Raw genomic sequence first — 16454 nt, forward strand, 5'->3', positions numbered from 1 at the left:
ATGAACTTGTGATTTTTATATAACTCACTCAATTGGATGCAACCAAGTCAACTAGATGTGATTTTAGTTGATTAGATGTAGACTTAGGTTGTTGATAGACAAATTATTATTAAGATTTTAGTCAATCATTTAACAATTGAATCAATTGATTCTAACTAGAAACTATCATAACATTTTTCTTGTAACTAGAAATCTTTTATATTATGGACAATTCTAGCTTGATCTACTAAATCATTAACAGATTAAGTAGAGACTAAGTAAAATTTGGCGGTTCGAACTATATTAAGACTCTGAATTATTGAAATGATTTTTGGTGTTTTACATTGTTTTTAGATTTTTTGCTATGTATACTCTAATTTGCAATATATATACTCGAAATTAAAAAAATTAATTTGTTATTTGATATATAAAAAAATATGTCAATGATGCTACGCATTACGTAAAAAAATAGATTATTAAATTTAAGAAATGTTGCGGAATATTAACCATTTTCTAACCTTAACCTAATTCTTAATCACGGGTACCGTTTACGCCTCATTATCCTTTGCGCCTGCGGAGGACTACCCTCTCCCGTTGCAATCCGCCGCAGTGAAGAAAGCGCTGCTTCAGAGCATCTCCGCCGTAAACTCTTCGCGTCCACATTCCTCCGCTGGCTTCTATCGCAGCACATTGGCCGCAGTGATCGCACGCGTCCGGCAGCGGTGCGGGTCGTGCACAGCGCCTCTTTGTGTGGCAGCGCACCTGGATTGTCCGAGTCCACTCTCCGACGAGGAAGAAACGGGAAGTTGACAAGGGTAAAGATGTTGGTTCCTTTGCCGCGGTTGACGAGTTCTTTCAGGGGTCCCTACGACGTTGATCAGGCGTACCTCCGCCGCAAGAGTATACTACGGAACCTAAAGTCGAGAAGGTAGATTGGATTTATGCCATCCACCTCTGAACTCAACTGTGTATTGTGCGTGCCAATTATATACGAGTTTGTGTGGATAGCGCGCGTCGATCGATGTGGTATTTTGGTGTGGTTGATTGACTTGTTTCTGTTGCTAAGTATAGTTGCTTTCTTTTGCCTCTACTGTTAGGGCCAACGATGAACCTGAACTTGCTCGGAAGCTGATTCCTCATTGGGACGAAGGTAAAAACTGGTACCATTTAGCTGTAATTGTTTCTTCTAGTCCGTCTTCCTTCTCAATATAGTTGTCCAATTCAAATTCCTTCCAGATATTGTTAAATCTCTTTGGTAAGGTTGATACCAGGGATGCTTGTATGAGTTGTACTTTGTTAAGTCTAGGGATTGATCTCCAATCATTGATGAGGAATTTAAGATCTTGTGTCTATACCGCCCTTACACTGGTGCATATATATTTATTATGCTCAACTTGTTAACAAAATTGTAAATTGACTCCCACCAAGTGATGCGGTAAAATTTTCAACAATGGCTTTTTAAAAGAGATAGAAAGATAAATTAAGATCGACATGGGTTCTGATGCATCATTGGTTGAGTTTGTTGGTAGAGGTAGCCAAGTAATACAAGAAAATCACTAGAGTGATAAAGATCCTATGGTGAGAAGACAACCTGATTAAGGAGGTAGCTGATTAAGGAGAGATAACATTAGGTGAGAACTGCATCTCCCAATTTCGGGTACATTCATATGAAACATCATAGTGCATGTAATATCAAGTAGATGTATGCTTGCTCACTCCATTTTGTTGAAAATTGTTAACATATATGGTTTGGTGAATAATGTCTTGTGAAGCACAAAAAATGGAAAAGCAAATTGTGTGCAACATGCAAAATTTTAACAAGTTGAAAATGTTTATTTTTGAATGCATCAAGAACCTTAGAATCAATTTTCATGTAAATTTGTCATACATGTGGAATCATTGATAAAGGTAAAGAAATAATGAAATTAACCATGTATAGAAATTAGACTTGATTTGTGAGATTGAACTATGCTAAAGGAGAAATAAATACTTTCACGATTATTAGAAGGAAATGATTCGCTCTGATGAACCAATCTCATAGCTTCACATTGGAGTTTAATTTGGTGGAATACTAATAAATTCTCTTATTTTGGATATAGAAGGATAGCCAAGCTAACAATTACATTGGTATAAAGTTATGCTTTTGGTAGAAAGAGTCCTAGCAAAGAGATGTTTGTTTAAGTAGTAGACTTCACCAGATATTCTCTTCCTCAGCAAATCCTAAAAACACAATGGAATAAGGGATGGCGGAGGCAATCATAACAAAGTTAAATGAATCATTTTTTAAAAAAAAGTTTAGAATTGTTCATACTTGAATAAATTGATATTCAATTGTTGTGGTTGAGGGAGTAAACTCAGAAGGTGAAGGGGCTGTGGTGGTTTCTTGAGTAGCTTTTGCATTGAGTGGTGGTTAAATTTTTTTCTCAACAATTTTATGACAGATGGTTAGTGAGACCACAATGAATGTTAGGAGAGTGTAAAAGAACTTCTATGCTTACATCTTGGATCTTTAGCTCCTTGAATTTGTCCAGCAATGTGAGCTACAACTTGATAAGGGGTGGTAGCACATGCTAGAGATGCATGAATAACTCATGCCAAGACATTCGAAATTCTTTGTATGATGTTTCAGAATCTTTGGGTCTGTAAAAATAGGATGATATATGGTTAGCTCAACCTATTTATCTTAAAGACTAGCACATGATTCCTTCATAGAACGGTCATTTTATTTTAAATTGAAGATGCCTCCGTATTCCTAATATATGTGGGAGGCATTTTGCATGTGTGAGTACATCCTCCGAACAACATTCTATATTTCTTTAAAAGGAAAGAGCCATGCAAAAATAGTAAGCCATGCTAAGTAGGTGACATCTTTCTCATTTGGGAGACATGAGATGACTTTCATTTCTGTAAGAGCTAACAACAACTTCAAATGCTTGAGTTTAGAGGAGATAATTGGGCCATTGAATTTAATATTGGTTTCAATAGTACTATTGGATTTAGAATCATTGGTAGACGAGGATGCCATCATGATAAGAAGATAACAAGAACAAGTTCGTAGATTTCCAAGAAACATAACAATGGACAACAAATTAGGTTTAGTTTTACATGGTGTGCTAGGGTGTGGATTGAGGGTTGTGAAATGTCACATGTGCTGAGGGGGGTTGCTCTCTTGCTTAGGAGGGGGGGGGGGGGGGGGAGGGATAAGGGTTAAGGTGGTGATGATTGAGGAAAGGGATTATGATGAGAGATGGGCAAGTAGGAGGCAATCTCGGTGAGGTAAGGGCGTAGCTGAGTAGTCTCTAATATTAAATATTAGTTAAAAGAAAGCTTGATTGTTTTTATTGTAGCAAATATTATGATAGTCCATGTAGTTATATTTTCAAGAGTAACTAATTACTAGAAAAATATATTAGGCAAACATGAGACTAAGTTATTTGTACCTGTTGTTTTTAACAATAAAAAAAACAATTAAAGTTGGGTTAAAATTTATTGATTTAGATACTAATGGTCTAGGAATAGGTAAGTTAAGTTTAAGTAAAAGAGAGTAGCAGTAAGTGTAGAAGTAGTGGAAGAGGGTTGAGTATCATTGTGGTGGAAAGGGAGGATAGTAAGTTAATATGGTGAAGGTTGTTAAGGTTTGTGAATTGTAGTAGAAGATAAAAGAAAGATTGATGAATGATGATGAGGGAAGGGAGGCTAGTAAAGATTGACATAGGAAAGTGAGGTTGTTGAAGGGTTGTGACTGAATAGCTGAGTTCTCTTATCATAAAATTGTTGCAATGGGTTGTTGTAGAAGATATGTATCGATGGAAAATTGACAAGCTCCATAAGATTTTTTATCTTGAGTTATGTGATAGGTCTAGGAAGACAAGCACCTCGCTCCTTGCTAGGCACATGCGAGATTGTTGGTGCAATTGTGTCTTGAGTAGTCTAGTGTGATTTTGGATTTTGATGTTTGGATAAAGGGTTTAAGTTAGGTCTTTGCCTTGTTATTTGATATATATGTTTGAGTGTATAAGGATTTGCAAGAACACATATGAAGCTTGGAGAGCTCGTGCTTGACGAGATCGAATGATGATATGGATAATGACTTAGCGCAACCAAGGCGACACTCAGTGACTTTGAGGTTTGCAAGTGATAGGAGAAGGTTGAATGAGGTTATCAAGAGACCGTGGGACGAGAAACACTAAAGTGGTATTGGAGCAACTTTGGAGCATGACTTGGTGGGACCAAGTTGGCAATTCGGTGACTCAAGGTCCTAAGGGATTGGAGAAGGTTGCACAGGTGATTGAGGGGCCGTAGGATGAGAAGCATCGAGGAGCAACTATGACAATAGCCAGAGGAGGCAAACTACTTAGGTGGAGTGTGAAGGATGACATGTAGAGTGGCCAAGGGCTCTGGTGCATCTGAGAGATGAGAATTTTGATGGGAACGACCTTAGGGCGAAGTCAAGTTGCAATGATAAGACTTTATGGTGAGTTATGAGAGTTGAGTAACCTGTACGCATGGGGCGAGGTTAACTTTCAACTCAGGCAACACTCTATCATTATGATGATTGTAGTCTGCAATCCAGTCGTCTGGAACTAGATCTAGTCGAATGGTGAATGAATTGACATATGGAATCATTCAGGAGACTAATAAACTTAAAACCCCAAAGTCACTTTAATGGTTTGGTTCGACTAGTGGATGAGTGGACTGATGAAAACATTCACTCGATTGATAAACCCAAAACTCCAAATCTTGTTTGGGGTTTCCGGTGGTTCGTTTAGTTGGCCAATGTGGAATTTAATCGATTGATGGTTGAGTCGATTGTGCAATCGATTCAGGTCGAGGAGTTAGGGACAAAATGTTTCTATTCGTGCTAAGTTGACTGGGTAGACAATTGATGGTAGATCAATTGATTGATGCTGGGATCTAGTGGGCTCATGCTACAGATGGAAAGTCAAGAAGAGCCGTTGATTAGATAAGGCTGTAGTGCAACAGTCAGATACTCTGCTGTAAATATTAGGCTTCCAGTCCTCGATAGGTCACAGACCAAGTGGAGAATGAAGAGGAGTTGAAGGCTATAAAAGGGGAGCTCGTTGGACGCTTGAAGGTTGGAGAAATATAGTTGGTTAAATCCTATTAGAAGCCTTTTGTAATCCCTTAGTCTTTCTTCTTCTATTTCTTATAATTGTTGAGCTTGTAAGAGGGTTCTCCACCTCTAGTAGTTGACCGAGAAGGAGAAAGATAGTGACTTTCTTGGAGTGATATATCAACGGAACATAGGCCGTGAATTAGGAGTGTTGGGGGCCACCAAACCATGTAAACACCTTGTATTAGCGAATGGTATGTGATCACTTGTGTAATGCTTTTATTTCGCTCTTAATTGTTTGTGACCTTGCTAAGTAAATAGCAAGAGTAGTTTAAAATCACATTTTCAGGTTAATTTGCTATTCAACCCCCTCTAGCATCTGACCATCTATACTTCATGGTTCCTACAAGGATGTGGTGTTGAGGGAGAAGGGAAAGGGTTACTAGACTTAGGATGTTTGATAATACATTAGGAGGAAGAGTATCCAAGTGGTTCTCCATCAGTTTCATTTTGGAACTTTCTTGAACTTAGTGTTGTTTTTTAGTGCATCTTTCGTGTAAGAACAAAATGGTGTTTCTGGGTGACTTGACTTTCCATCCTGTTTACTGGCTGAATCAATTATCAAGTAGATAGACTGTGTTTCATGATTTATTTCAAGATAGTTTTGGTCTATTGTCTTTTCCCATCAGAATCTTTATGGCGATTAAACTGACAAAAGCTATTCATCTTTTCATTATTAGACTTCATCTGTTTGAAGTTGCGTATCTTTAAGTTCATTCACTATTATTTTTTTTGCAACACCTTTTCTATTCTTTATGCAGCTTCAGCTGAATTGCGTCAAGCATATAGGCAATTTGTTGGTTCTGTGGTTGAGTTGGTAAATGGTGAGGTGTCCTCAGAGGAATTCCGGGAGGTGGCAAAGACTGTTTATGATCTTTTTGGTCACTTTCACATGGATAATGATTTGACAAAGAGTGTTACCCAGAAAAAGTAACTGTTTCTGATTCACTCATTATCTTACTTTTTCTTCTGTTGTCTCTGCTATTGCACATCTTGATGTTGTCTCTCCATAATTTATGGTTGATATAGTAATGGAATTTGGAACTTAATGAACTGAATTTTTTCTTTCTTAGTCAACAGCCATTTTGCATATCTAGGAGAAATAATTAATCATTTTTTTTAAAAGAATAGAAATGATGCAGGATCATTTTTTTTAGTTTCCAACTTGATAAATCAGAAATACAGACAACGAAACTACTATGAACTCAACCCTTAATTTTTTTGCCTGATATATCAAATTCCTACAACTAATTTACAGTAGTTATTTTGATGTACTGAAACATTAGTATGTAGACATGTTAAATCCAATAGTTCATTAGCCTGTGCATTCATTGATGCATACCAGAAAATCCATTAGTTTTATATCTACTGCCCAAATTGGTGGATGTTTTCTGAAAGACACTTGTTCTTCAGGATTGAATTGCAACGACTTATTGGTTACAATATTGAAGATGCAATCCTACAGAAAATGGCTTCTCTAGTTCAGAGGCTTTATGCTCTTCAGCATACACCCAATAATGCTCTAGTTGCCCAGGAAATTGGAGCAGATGGATGTGGTGACAGTACCATTGAATTTGGCTCTGAACTTAGTTTCCAGGTTCCTTCTCGATTTGTTTTGGATGCGCCATTGGAAAATGTCACACCTTTGTCAAGCGATTTTCTGCCAACCTCTACATTTGATGACAATCATCACAGTCGTACACACTTTGCTAATCATAATTCAACTACTGACCAAAGAACTGGTAGCTTAAAATGGCTAAAAGATGCTTGTGATATGATAGTGCAACATGATGGTGCATCACAGATATCTGGAGATGAGCTTGCAATGGCTTTGTGCCGTGTGCTCCTATCTAATAAAGCTGGCGATGAGGTGCATTTTCTGTTGTGTTTTTTTACTCAATTGAACATGTGTACATATTAGTCCATGCTGCATGTACAATATCTTTCATGCGCTTTGTATATTGTCTTTGACATCTTTGGACTTTCTTTTTTAAGATAGCTGGTGATTTGCTGGACCTTGTTGGTGATGGTTCCTTTGAAACAGTTCAGGATCTATTATTGGTAAGAACTACAAACAACCTTGTTCCTGTATATTTAATACTGCATCCTTCTGGTCATCACTGGTCCCTCTTGATTTGATTAGCTGATTCTATATTCCATGGTTTTTGGAATTGACCCTTAAGTAATTATAACATAAACAATTGATAGTGTCAGATCCTTTTCACTGCTTTGTGAGAATAGTTTCTTTCTTTGTATAGTAACTAGGTACCTTCCATGAGCCATATATTGAGTTTCACATGTAACTTCTCCTCACTGCAGTTTGGGAATCTTGAGCTTACTATGGTCTTAGAAAGTGAAAAAAAGTTCCAAGTTACTGGTCGTGTCTTGTTTTCTTTGTATCTTATGTTACAGGATATGTGTAACCTACACCTATAATGTCAATATTCTTTCCCATTACTTGGTGGGTGTATGATACAAGGAGAATCCTCTATTGATATTGCACTTTTCAAAGCTCTTGTTACAAGCTTCGGGCTCTATTTCTCTTGATTTTTGGAATGGTATGAGTCTAGAACACTAGCTTTGACTGTGCCTCCGAAGTCATTGTTCGGGATTTCAAACTTGTCTATACAACAAACTTCTTCTCTTTGGCTTCTTGTAGCTGAGAAACAGTTTGTTGCTACTGTTACAACTTTCTTTTGGCATGTATCTTTTACAGCATCCAAATGTATCTTCTGCTGTCCTTGATAAGTCTGCTCTCTTTTTGTAGCATCGCAAAGAGCTTGTGAATGCGATTCAACATGGGTTGTTTATATTAAAGTCTGAGAAGATATCCTCAAACAACCAACCTAAAATGCCTAGTTATGGCACCCAGGTGACCTAATAGATGCAGCAATAGTTTTTGTTCATTTGATTTTCCTCATTTCATCAATAATTTTGAAATTTCCTTCCAGGTTATTGTACAAACTGAATCCGAAAGACAAATGGATAGACTTCGGCGTAAGGAGGAAAAACGTAATAAACGGTTGGGAGAATATGGAAACACCCTAGATTTTCCGGTTGAAAGCTTTTATTCTCTTCTTTTGGCAAGTCAGAAGAAACAACCTTTGGATGATTTCATGGGAATTGGCCATGGGCTTAATTCTGTTTTGATCAGTGCTCTTCCTGAAGGAACTATAAGATTGCATCATAGTGGCTATGAAGAAGTTAGAATTCCACCCACTCCAACTGCTGCTATGAGACCGAATGAAAAGCTGGTATTTTTCTCCTGTGGTGGGATTCTTTATTTGTTTAGATGTTTGTCAAAGCCTACTGCTGCTTACTGAGTGATTAAGGAATTGACATCAATAACATGTCAATGCATCCCATTCGAACATTAAAACGCTAAATAGGCAAATGTGAAGACATGAAATAAATAACTCGTAAATAATCTTAATCTTATTTGTCGGGACCCATATAAATGTAACTCATAGGGGTGAGTTTGTAATATTTCATATTTTATCGATAACATCTCTATAAGGGGCTACCTAGGATTATTCAAGAGGAATAATTCCTTCTAATATTATATCAGAGCCAGGTTCCCTCGCATAACCTCTTAGTGTTTATTGTGTTGATCATCTATGCAATTGCTCCTCCACTTGATTCCATCCGTAGACTCTATTCCTTGTTTGTGGATGTTATCTATCCACATTTGAGTGATGCAGGCATCTCCAAACGTAGCAAGAATCATGCTACTTTGTCTCCATTATTTTTATTAGTGCACATCGCTGCTGTAGCACATGCAATCCTTACAAGCATCGCACCACTCAGTTTACCCTTGCATGCGACACTCTAGACCTTTAGTCGCCACCATCGTGTGCTATATTCTCCTAGCCTAAATTTGTGCCATCTATCAGTGCTGTCCTTTTTAACTCAGGTGTTCCTCTTCTAGCTTTCAATAGTAGTCTTACGGTTCAACAATAGCCTTGTGTTTTTTCACCGACCTTAATCTAGTAATTCCTTAGTCTGGCAATTTCTTGTCCAAGTATTAAATGTTAGGCTTATCTTCTTCTACATTTCCAATGCCTTGTCTCCCCCTCTAGTCTTTATAAATATATGACAACTACCATGGAGAAATTATATAGAAACAATTATCCTTTATGGGTTATAGCTGCTTGCTGTTGGTTTATATATTAAGGAAATGGATCACCTCATTACATTCACAACCATATTTTAGGGCCTCTTCGGGCCAAGTGAGAGCAGATTGATGCAAACTTGATGCCAACTTGAACACTTATGTGAGGATAGCTCTCAAGCTTATGACACAATTACTAAATTATTTCAGTTACGTCAAGGAGACACCGAGATGACCTCTCACGTAGGTCACTTTAAGACTATTGTGATTGAACTTAGAAACATTTTTGATCACTTTGGATGTTCGAGACATGCACGATCGCTTTGATAAGCTTCTCACTATTATATTTCTTTGTATGGTTCAATCTCTAGCAAAGTCTAAGATTTTGGATAGTTCCTCCATATCCTTGTCTCTCATCTCTTAGATGTGTACATGCAGATGTTATGAGTTTCCATCACAACTTCTTCTCAGTTGATCAACCTGTCTTGATAGCTAATTCATCCTCTAGATTGTTGCACGGGGGCCTAGGAGCCTAATAGAAGGGGAGAAGTGGTCTGTTTGAGAACTAAAATGGGCTCTTCTCGATGCCATACTTGGACATATTAGTGATATTTGTTGTGCTGTTCATGGATTCACATTAGTCACCAACTTTATATTACACATGCCGTTCAATATGACATTACACCATCACCATGGTTTCTCTGTTAGGGTCATTAGACTCCACCATCACAGCTATTGATGAGGACTCTCAACTTCTTTAGCTTCAAGCTATCACCAATGGATTATTCTAGTCTATTTCCTCCCTTATTTATGTAGGTTCCTATTCTACCTGTGTAACTCATACTTCTAGATTATCACCTTTGATCTTAGATTTGTGGGCCTCTGAGCACATTTTTGATTAGACATCTTTCTTCTCGACTCTCAAACAACCATAGTGTTCCACTAGTGTTATTATTAGCTAATGGATTGTAGTAATTAGTTAAGGGCATTATTAATGTCTCTCTTTCTCCCATGCTTAAGTTTCCCATTGTGTTTTACGTACCTAAGTTTCATTTTTAACTTACTATCTAGAAGTAGCTCACTACATCTTCCTTGTCATATTTGACTACACTTCTGTCTTATTCACGATTTGTGGATGGGATCATGATTCTAAATGCCGACCTGTGTCGGTTGGCACGGGTGTAATTTACTGTGCCGCTTGCCGATCGGCACGACACCATTGGGCGCGGAGTAAGGTTTGTTGTGACCTCACGGTGGGTTGCATAGGTCGCTGTGACCATGTAGAGGGTCGCGGGGGCCATTACGACTTGTGGCAGCTATTTTTTAAATAAATAAATAAATGAAAATTCCCTTTTTTAAAATTTTCCTTTTTCTTTATTTTTTTCTTATTTTTAATAATTTTTTTTTTTTATTTCCCTATATTTTTGTATTGTTTTTATTTTTCCCACTGAAAATTATTTTCCTTCTATAATTTTTTTTTTTGCATTCGTCAATGGAAGATAAAAATATAATTTTTTCCCCATTCATCTATGGTTAATTTTTTTTCCTTCATACTTCCACAAGGTAAACAGTGGTTCAGAAATATACTATTGTTAATGAATTAAATTATTTTAAATATAAATTCAATATAATTTTAAATTGATCACAATAAATCCAAATTAAATCCAGGTTAAACCTACTTGATCATGTCATGTTTGCTTGATGAACTTCAGCTAACCCTAAATCAACTTTTACTCGATAAGGATTAAAAATTTCACGAGATAATATCAAATCTAACTCAAAAATAAACATCTATAATAATCAAATATTAATAAAAATATTTTTAATTAATATATTTTATATTAAAAAAGTATCAAAACTATCTCGGCATAGCATGATATAGTATTCAAATCGTATCGTTCCGGTCATAAACCAAAACTCTGGTATGACTCGAAATTTTAAACTTTGATGGGATAAGTGATTGGCTTTGAACATGAGTCTTGTGGACTTTCTAAGTTGGATGTATTTATATTATCCTTATGGGGCGTTTGGTTGGGGGTTATTGTTGATAACCTTGTTTGGTTTAGATTATGATTAATTCCCAAGTAATGCAGCATCACCGCCACATTAGCAAATGAGTTATAATTCGGGAATATGATTACCTTGGCAGCCTAAGGTTTTCTGTGATTCCGGATGTTAACGAAAATTTTTTCCATGATTACCCTTCGATTTTGAAATTGGGTTAATTGAAATGTACCGTGAAACCTAATTGAAACCGAGTTAATTAATTCAATAAATTTTAATTTAAATACTTATAAATTTAAAAGAGATAATTTATTTTAAATTTTAAAAAATAAAATTAATGAATTATATTTATTAATTTAATGAATAATTTTTTTAATGAATTATTTTATTAAAATATATATAAATTTATTTTAAATAAAAAATAAAATTAATGAATTATATTTATTAATTTAACGAATTATTTTATTAAAATAATTATGTTAATGAATTATTTTATTAAAAATATATAAATTTTAAAAAATTATAAATAAATTAAATTTATTTATTTTATATATTATCAATTTATTATATTATTAATATTAATATTATTAATTTAAATTAATTTATTCTAAAAATAAATTGAATCAAGGGTAATATAGTAAATGTTAAAGTGGTTATGTTTTATTCCATCCAAATAAATAAGTCGAACCAAACAACATTAGGTTATGTTTTATATCCCATAACCTTAGTTATGTGATTATTTGGTAATCACATAACCAAGGTTATGTATGATAACTTGAACCAAACGCACCCTTAATGTTTTTAGCTACACCCTCTTCAAATCTATAGCTTTAGTATTTGAAGATTATGGTTCTTCAAACTCTTGAATGTGAGTCATGTTCCTTAGGGAAAACATGTTACTTCCTTTTCTAACAGGATTCATAACATGCTTGTACACCCTTTTGATCCATTTTGATGTTTATGGTCCTAGTTGTGGCTACTCTATTTTTTGGTTTTAAATACTTTGTAACTTTTATCGATAACTATTCTAGAATAACAAGGTGTATTTTGATGAGAGCATTCAAAGTTTTTTGTTTTTTGTTATCCTTATTATTTGTTACCTCATCAATCGCATGCCATTCTTCACACTTTATGTCCAGATTCCCTTGTCTATCCTCTCAAGATGCTAGATACTTTGTTTCACTATGGGTGCTCGGTTGCACTTGTTTTATCATCTTGTATCCCTTAGACAGGATAAATAATCTCTTGGGATGTATTTTTCTTGGTTACTCTCGTCTACAGAAGGCTTATCAATGTTACTGTCATTTATCATGCCACACCTTTATTTCGGTAGAACCTATTTGAGGACTCCCTTCTTGTCTTCCCTTTTCCCTTCATTAGAATCAATCTAGGAGCTTCCCTCTGTTCCTACACTATCAGTTCACCCACCATTGTGATTGATCCTTCCCCTCCTCCAATTCCACATACATCGCTTCTTGTTGCACCTCCTCTGGCTGCCCTCCTTTGAATGGGTATACGCACACGATAATGTGATGATGCTCTGGCGACTCCTCTCAACTCTGCTGTGCCCTAGTCACCTCCTGCCTTTGTCTTGGTCCCATTGCCTTTTGTAAGGGTACTTGCCAATGCTTTATGGCACATCTTCTCTCTCAATTTATATCTATGCTTCATTTATCACCAAAATACTTTGCTTTTTTGTCTTCCTTATCCTCACATCTTGTTCTTAGAAATATCTCAGAGGCCCTCTCAAATCTTGGATGCATGTAGGCTATGCAGGATGAGATGGATGCACTTCACTCTAACATACTTGGGAAATTGTCACTCTTCCTCAAGGGAAATCTACCATGGGGTTGCAAATGAGTATTAATAATTAGTTGATTCCTAATGACATGATCGACCACCCCAAAGCTTGTTTGGTGGAAAATTGATGTTGACTATCTAAACACCTTTTCTCTAGTGATAAAGATTATTTTGGTTTGGATATTTGATACTAAAATTTTTTTTCTTCATGGAGATCTATTATAGGAACGTATATGGAGTAATTTCATGAGTTTGTTGCTAGGGAAAGAGTGTGCAAGTTGAAATCACTATATGACTTAAAACAATTACCTTGAGCTTGTTTGAGTCTTCTTTAGTATGACATGACCAAGAGTCCAACAGATTATTTGATGTTTTATATATTTTTTGGTTCAAGGGATATAGGGTTACTCAACAATACATGTATTAAAAAAATATTTATGTCGATAAAAAAAATTGCATACATATGTCTATGAAAAACATATTAATCAATCAAAACAAGGTTAGAAGTAAACAAGTTACAGATAAAGACATTGCAAAAAATTCATAATGTAGCATTGTAGTTAACAAATAAATTATACTGAACTGAACAAGTCCTGGGTAAATGCATACAATTCATAAATCACATCTCAAGAAAACAAATAAGGTGACAATGTAGTATGCATTTAATGTTTTTAATTACTTCAAAACAAATACTTAAATTAACAATTATGCTGCCATAATAAAAAGTCTTAATATATATTCTGCCTAATTTGATCGCCTATCTCACATTTGAAAATGAACCATACATCATATATGTGATGTGGTCCTGTCTATGAATCTCCTATATGTAGAATTTTAGATGGATAACTGTGAGAATTTGGCAATTTGATATAGGAGCTACTGACATGACTTTAGTTTTTATTAGCAGCATCCAACATTAGAAACTTATTACCACTTGATTAGCCAATTGGTATGATCATAGAGTTCGATATGACGGTCAGATCAACCCCTCACATAGCTTTAGCTAATTTCATAATAATCAAACATATGGAAAGAGATATTGTGATGAATAAGAGATATTCAAACAATGTAGTCCTGCTTGTTTTTATATGTAGGAATTTTTATTTTAGTAACATGGATACTTGGGTTGCATTGGCATAGTTTGGTGTGAGTATTTACTCCTTTTTTGCTCTCTGAGTTTGCCCTACTATAAAGTTTCATTGTATATCTTTTTTATCATGATAATTTCAATGAATAATTAGCTTATGCTCTGTTTGAAGAAGAATTTTTTGGTGTTTCTTGAGCACGGTGGATTTCTCTCTCTTGATGGTGGATTCCTCCATAGCTATTCCCTTTTTTTCTCTTCTTTGTAGATTCTTTTAAGAAAGGAAAAACTTTCCCTTGATACTGTTGTGAGCATAGTTTGGAATAGTTGGCTGATTTCACATAACTTATGATTTCCTATTTGTTTCTCATGGATAAGGTTTGACTTATCAGCATCATTTTATAGTTTCGTTTTCAATAAATTTGACCTATCCCATACCAGCAGAATTACTAATATGATAATATCTGCCTTCTTTTTATCCATCACAGAAGAAAATGGATAACTGCTTTCTTTTTTTTCAAGTTATTCTAATGCAACATGAACATGGCCTGTGTCTTAGTTGGCAATCTCATGAGATTCAACGCAATTCAGGAATCATTCCCAGGCAATATTGTCTTTGGCTGTATGCCTTAATCAGCTTCCTAACAATAGAAAAATACCAAATCTCTAAATATAAATCTGTTATTAATTGAAGGAATAACAGGAAGGGATGCTTATTGCAAACCAGTTTTTCTTCAACATGAACTTCATTTTTTTTTTTGGTTTGTAATTTGCATGCAATCTGGAAAGCTTGTCGAAACTGATATACATTCTCCATTATTAACAAAGTATATGGACAATTTATTGTTCTTCATATTTGACTACCTTATTTTAACTAACAGCGACCATGACCTTCTTATGCTTCAGATTGAAATCAAAGAACTGGATGATTTTGCGCAAGCTGCTTTCCATGGCTACAAATCCCTGAATCGCATCCAGAGCCATATTTATCAAACAACTTATAATACCAATGAAAATATTCTGGTTATTAGCATTTCCTCTTGTTCTGCTGTACTCCTTTATGTTAATTTCACAATTTTCTTGTTTGGAAGATTAAATGAGTGTATAAGATTTTTTTTCCCTCTTGTTGACAGGTTTGTGCACCTACTGGTGCTGGAAAGACGAACATTGCTATGATATCTGTTCTTCACGAGGTTATTTTCAGTAGAATCTGTCTGATAATGGTCTTTTTTAGACTAGGCTAAGCTTTTTATGAAGGGAAAATTTATTAACAATTGCTATGTTCTTTCATTTGTCTTTATCATAAATGTTCTTTTTCCCCAGAAAATATTTCGTCCTTTAGTAATACTAACTTTTCTTGCAGATCAAACAACACTTCAGGGATGGTTTTTTACACAAAGATGAGTTCAAGATAGTATATGTTGCTCCAATGAAGGTATTCTACCCTTACAGGCAAGCTAGATCTTTCTTCATGTCTCAGTCTGTTCTTACAAAAGTACTCTAACAGGCTTTGGCTGCTGAGGTGACAACCACATTCAGTCACAGGTTATCTCCTTTGAATCTGGCTGTAAGGGAGCTTACAGGTGACATGCAATTGTCAAAAAATGAGCTTGAGCAGACCCAGGTAACTTTTTTTGGTGACTCTTCTTCTTGATCCATGAAGGTCTTGCATGGGCACACTATCTAACATGGCATCATATTAGATGATAGTGACTACACCTGAAAAATGGGATGTGATTACACGCAAAAGCAGTGACATGTCATTGTCGATGCTAGTAAAACTCTTAATCATTGATGAAGTGCATCTGCTTAATGATGATAGAGGTCCAGTAATAGAAGCTCTAGTTGCCCGAACACTTCGACAGGTAAGTTTTTGGTGATGTATGAATTGTTTGTTAGATGACCATTTTAATGCATTTTCTACATATTTGAAAATTAACATATCATAGTACATTGATTGTCCTTGTCTATACACTTTCTCCTTTTCCAATGGGTTTTACTTCATCTAGGATGTGATACATGATATTCTATAAGTATTAAATGCTAATAAACCAGTTCATAGTAGTTCTGTTTACTAGTGGATTGTCCTATTTTGCCATATCTCATTTATTTCATGTTATATGCATAGTTTGAAATTATGTATCGTGCTAGGTGTCCCAGTCAAAACTAATTGTTTCAGTAAATTATCAAAACTTGATATTATCTTGTGTTATGTCAATTATGTTGATGAGTTTTGTATCATATTGACATTCAATACCCTCTTAACTTACTACAAAATGTGTTAAGATGAATTGAAATAATATTTATTATCTTTTGGTAACTTGTGCCCCTATAATACAATG

At 35.3% G+C, this 16454-nt stretch overlaps 1 protein-coding gene across 3 annotated transcripts in view; it reads left to right on the forward strand.

Moving 5' to 3' along the window:
- Positions 1-572: 572 nt before the first annotated feature.
- Positions 573-16454, forward strand: part of LOC141848491 (DExH-box ATP-dependent RNA helicase DExH14) — a 67644-nt gene continuing 51762 nt past the window's right edge. For 2 of the 3 annotated variants that reach the window (XR_012603524.1, XM_074736522.1), the window contains exons 1-12: positions 573-907; positions 1077-1129; positions 5875-6043; positions 6527-6983; positions 7109-7174; positions 7881-7985; positions 8065-8367; positions 15019-15135; positions 15246-15305; positions 15476-15547; positions 15620-15736; positions 15816-15977. Coding sequence is in view for 2 of the 3 variants with exons in the window: in XM_074736522.1 (XP_074592623.1) it covers positions 801-907; positions 1077-1129; positions 5875-6043; positions 6527-6983; positions 7109-7174; positions 7881-7985; positions 8065-8367; positions 15019-15135; positions 15246-15305; positions 15476-15547; positions 15620-15736; positions 15816-15977 (1788 nt within the window). In the remaining variant the exon portion in view is untranslated. The remainder of the gene's footprint in view (positions 908-1076; positions 1130-5874; positions 6044-6526; positions 6984-7108; positions 7175-7880; positions 7986-8064; positions 8368-15018; positions 15136-15245; positions 15306-15475; positions 15548-15619; positions 15737-15815; positions 15978-16454) is intronic. The other variant, XM_074736523.1, reaches the window with a different exon arrangement.

This window comes from Curcuma longa, chromosome 17, assembly GCF_044706935.1.
Source record: "Curcuma longa cultivar G26 ecotype Majalengka, Jawa Barat chromosome 17, ITB_CL_G26_1.1, whole genome shotgun sequence".
NCBI lineage: Eukaryota > Viridiplantae > Streptophyta > Magnoliopsida > Zingiberales > Zingiberaceae > Curcuma > Curcuma longa.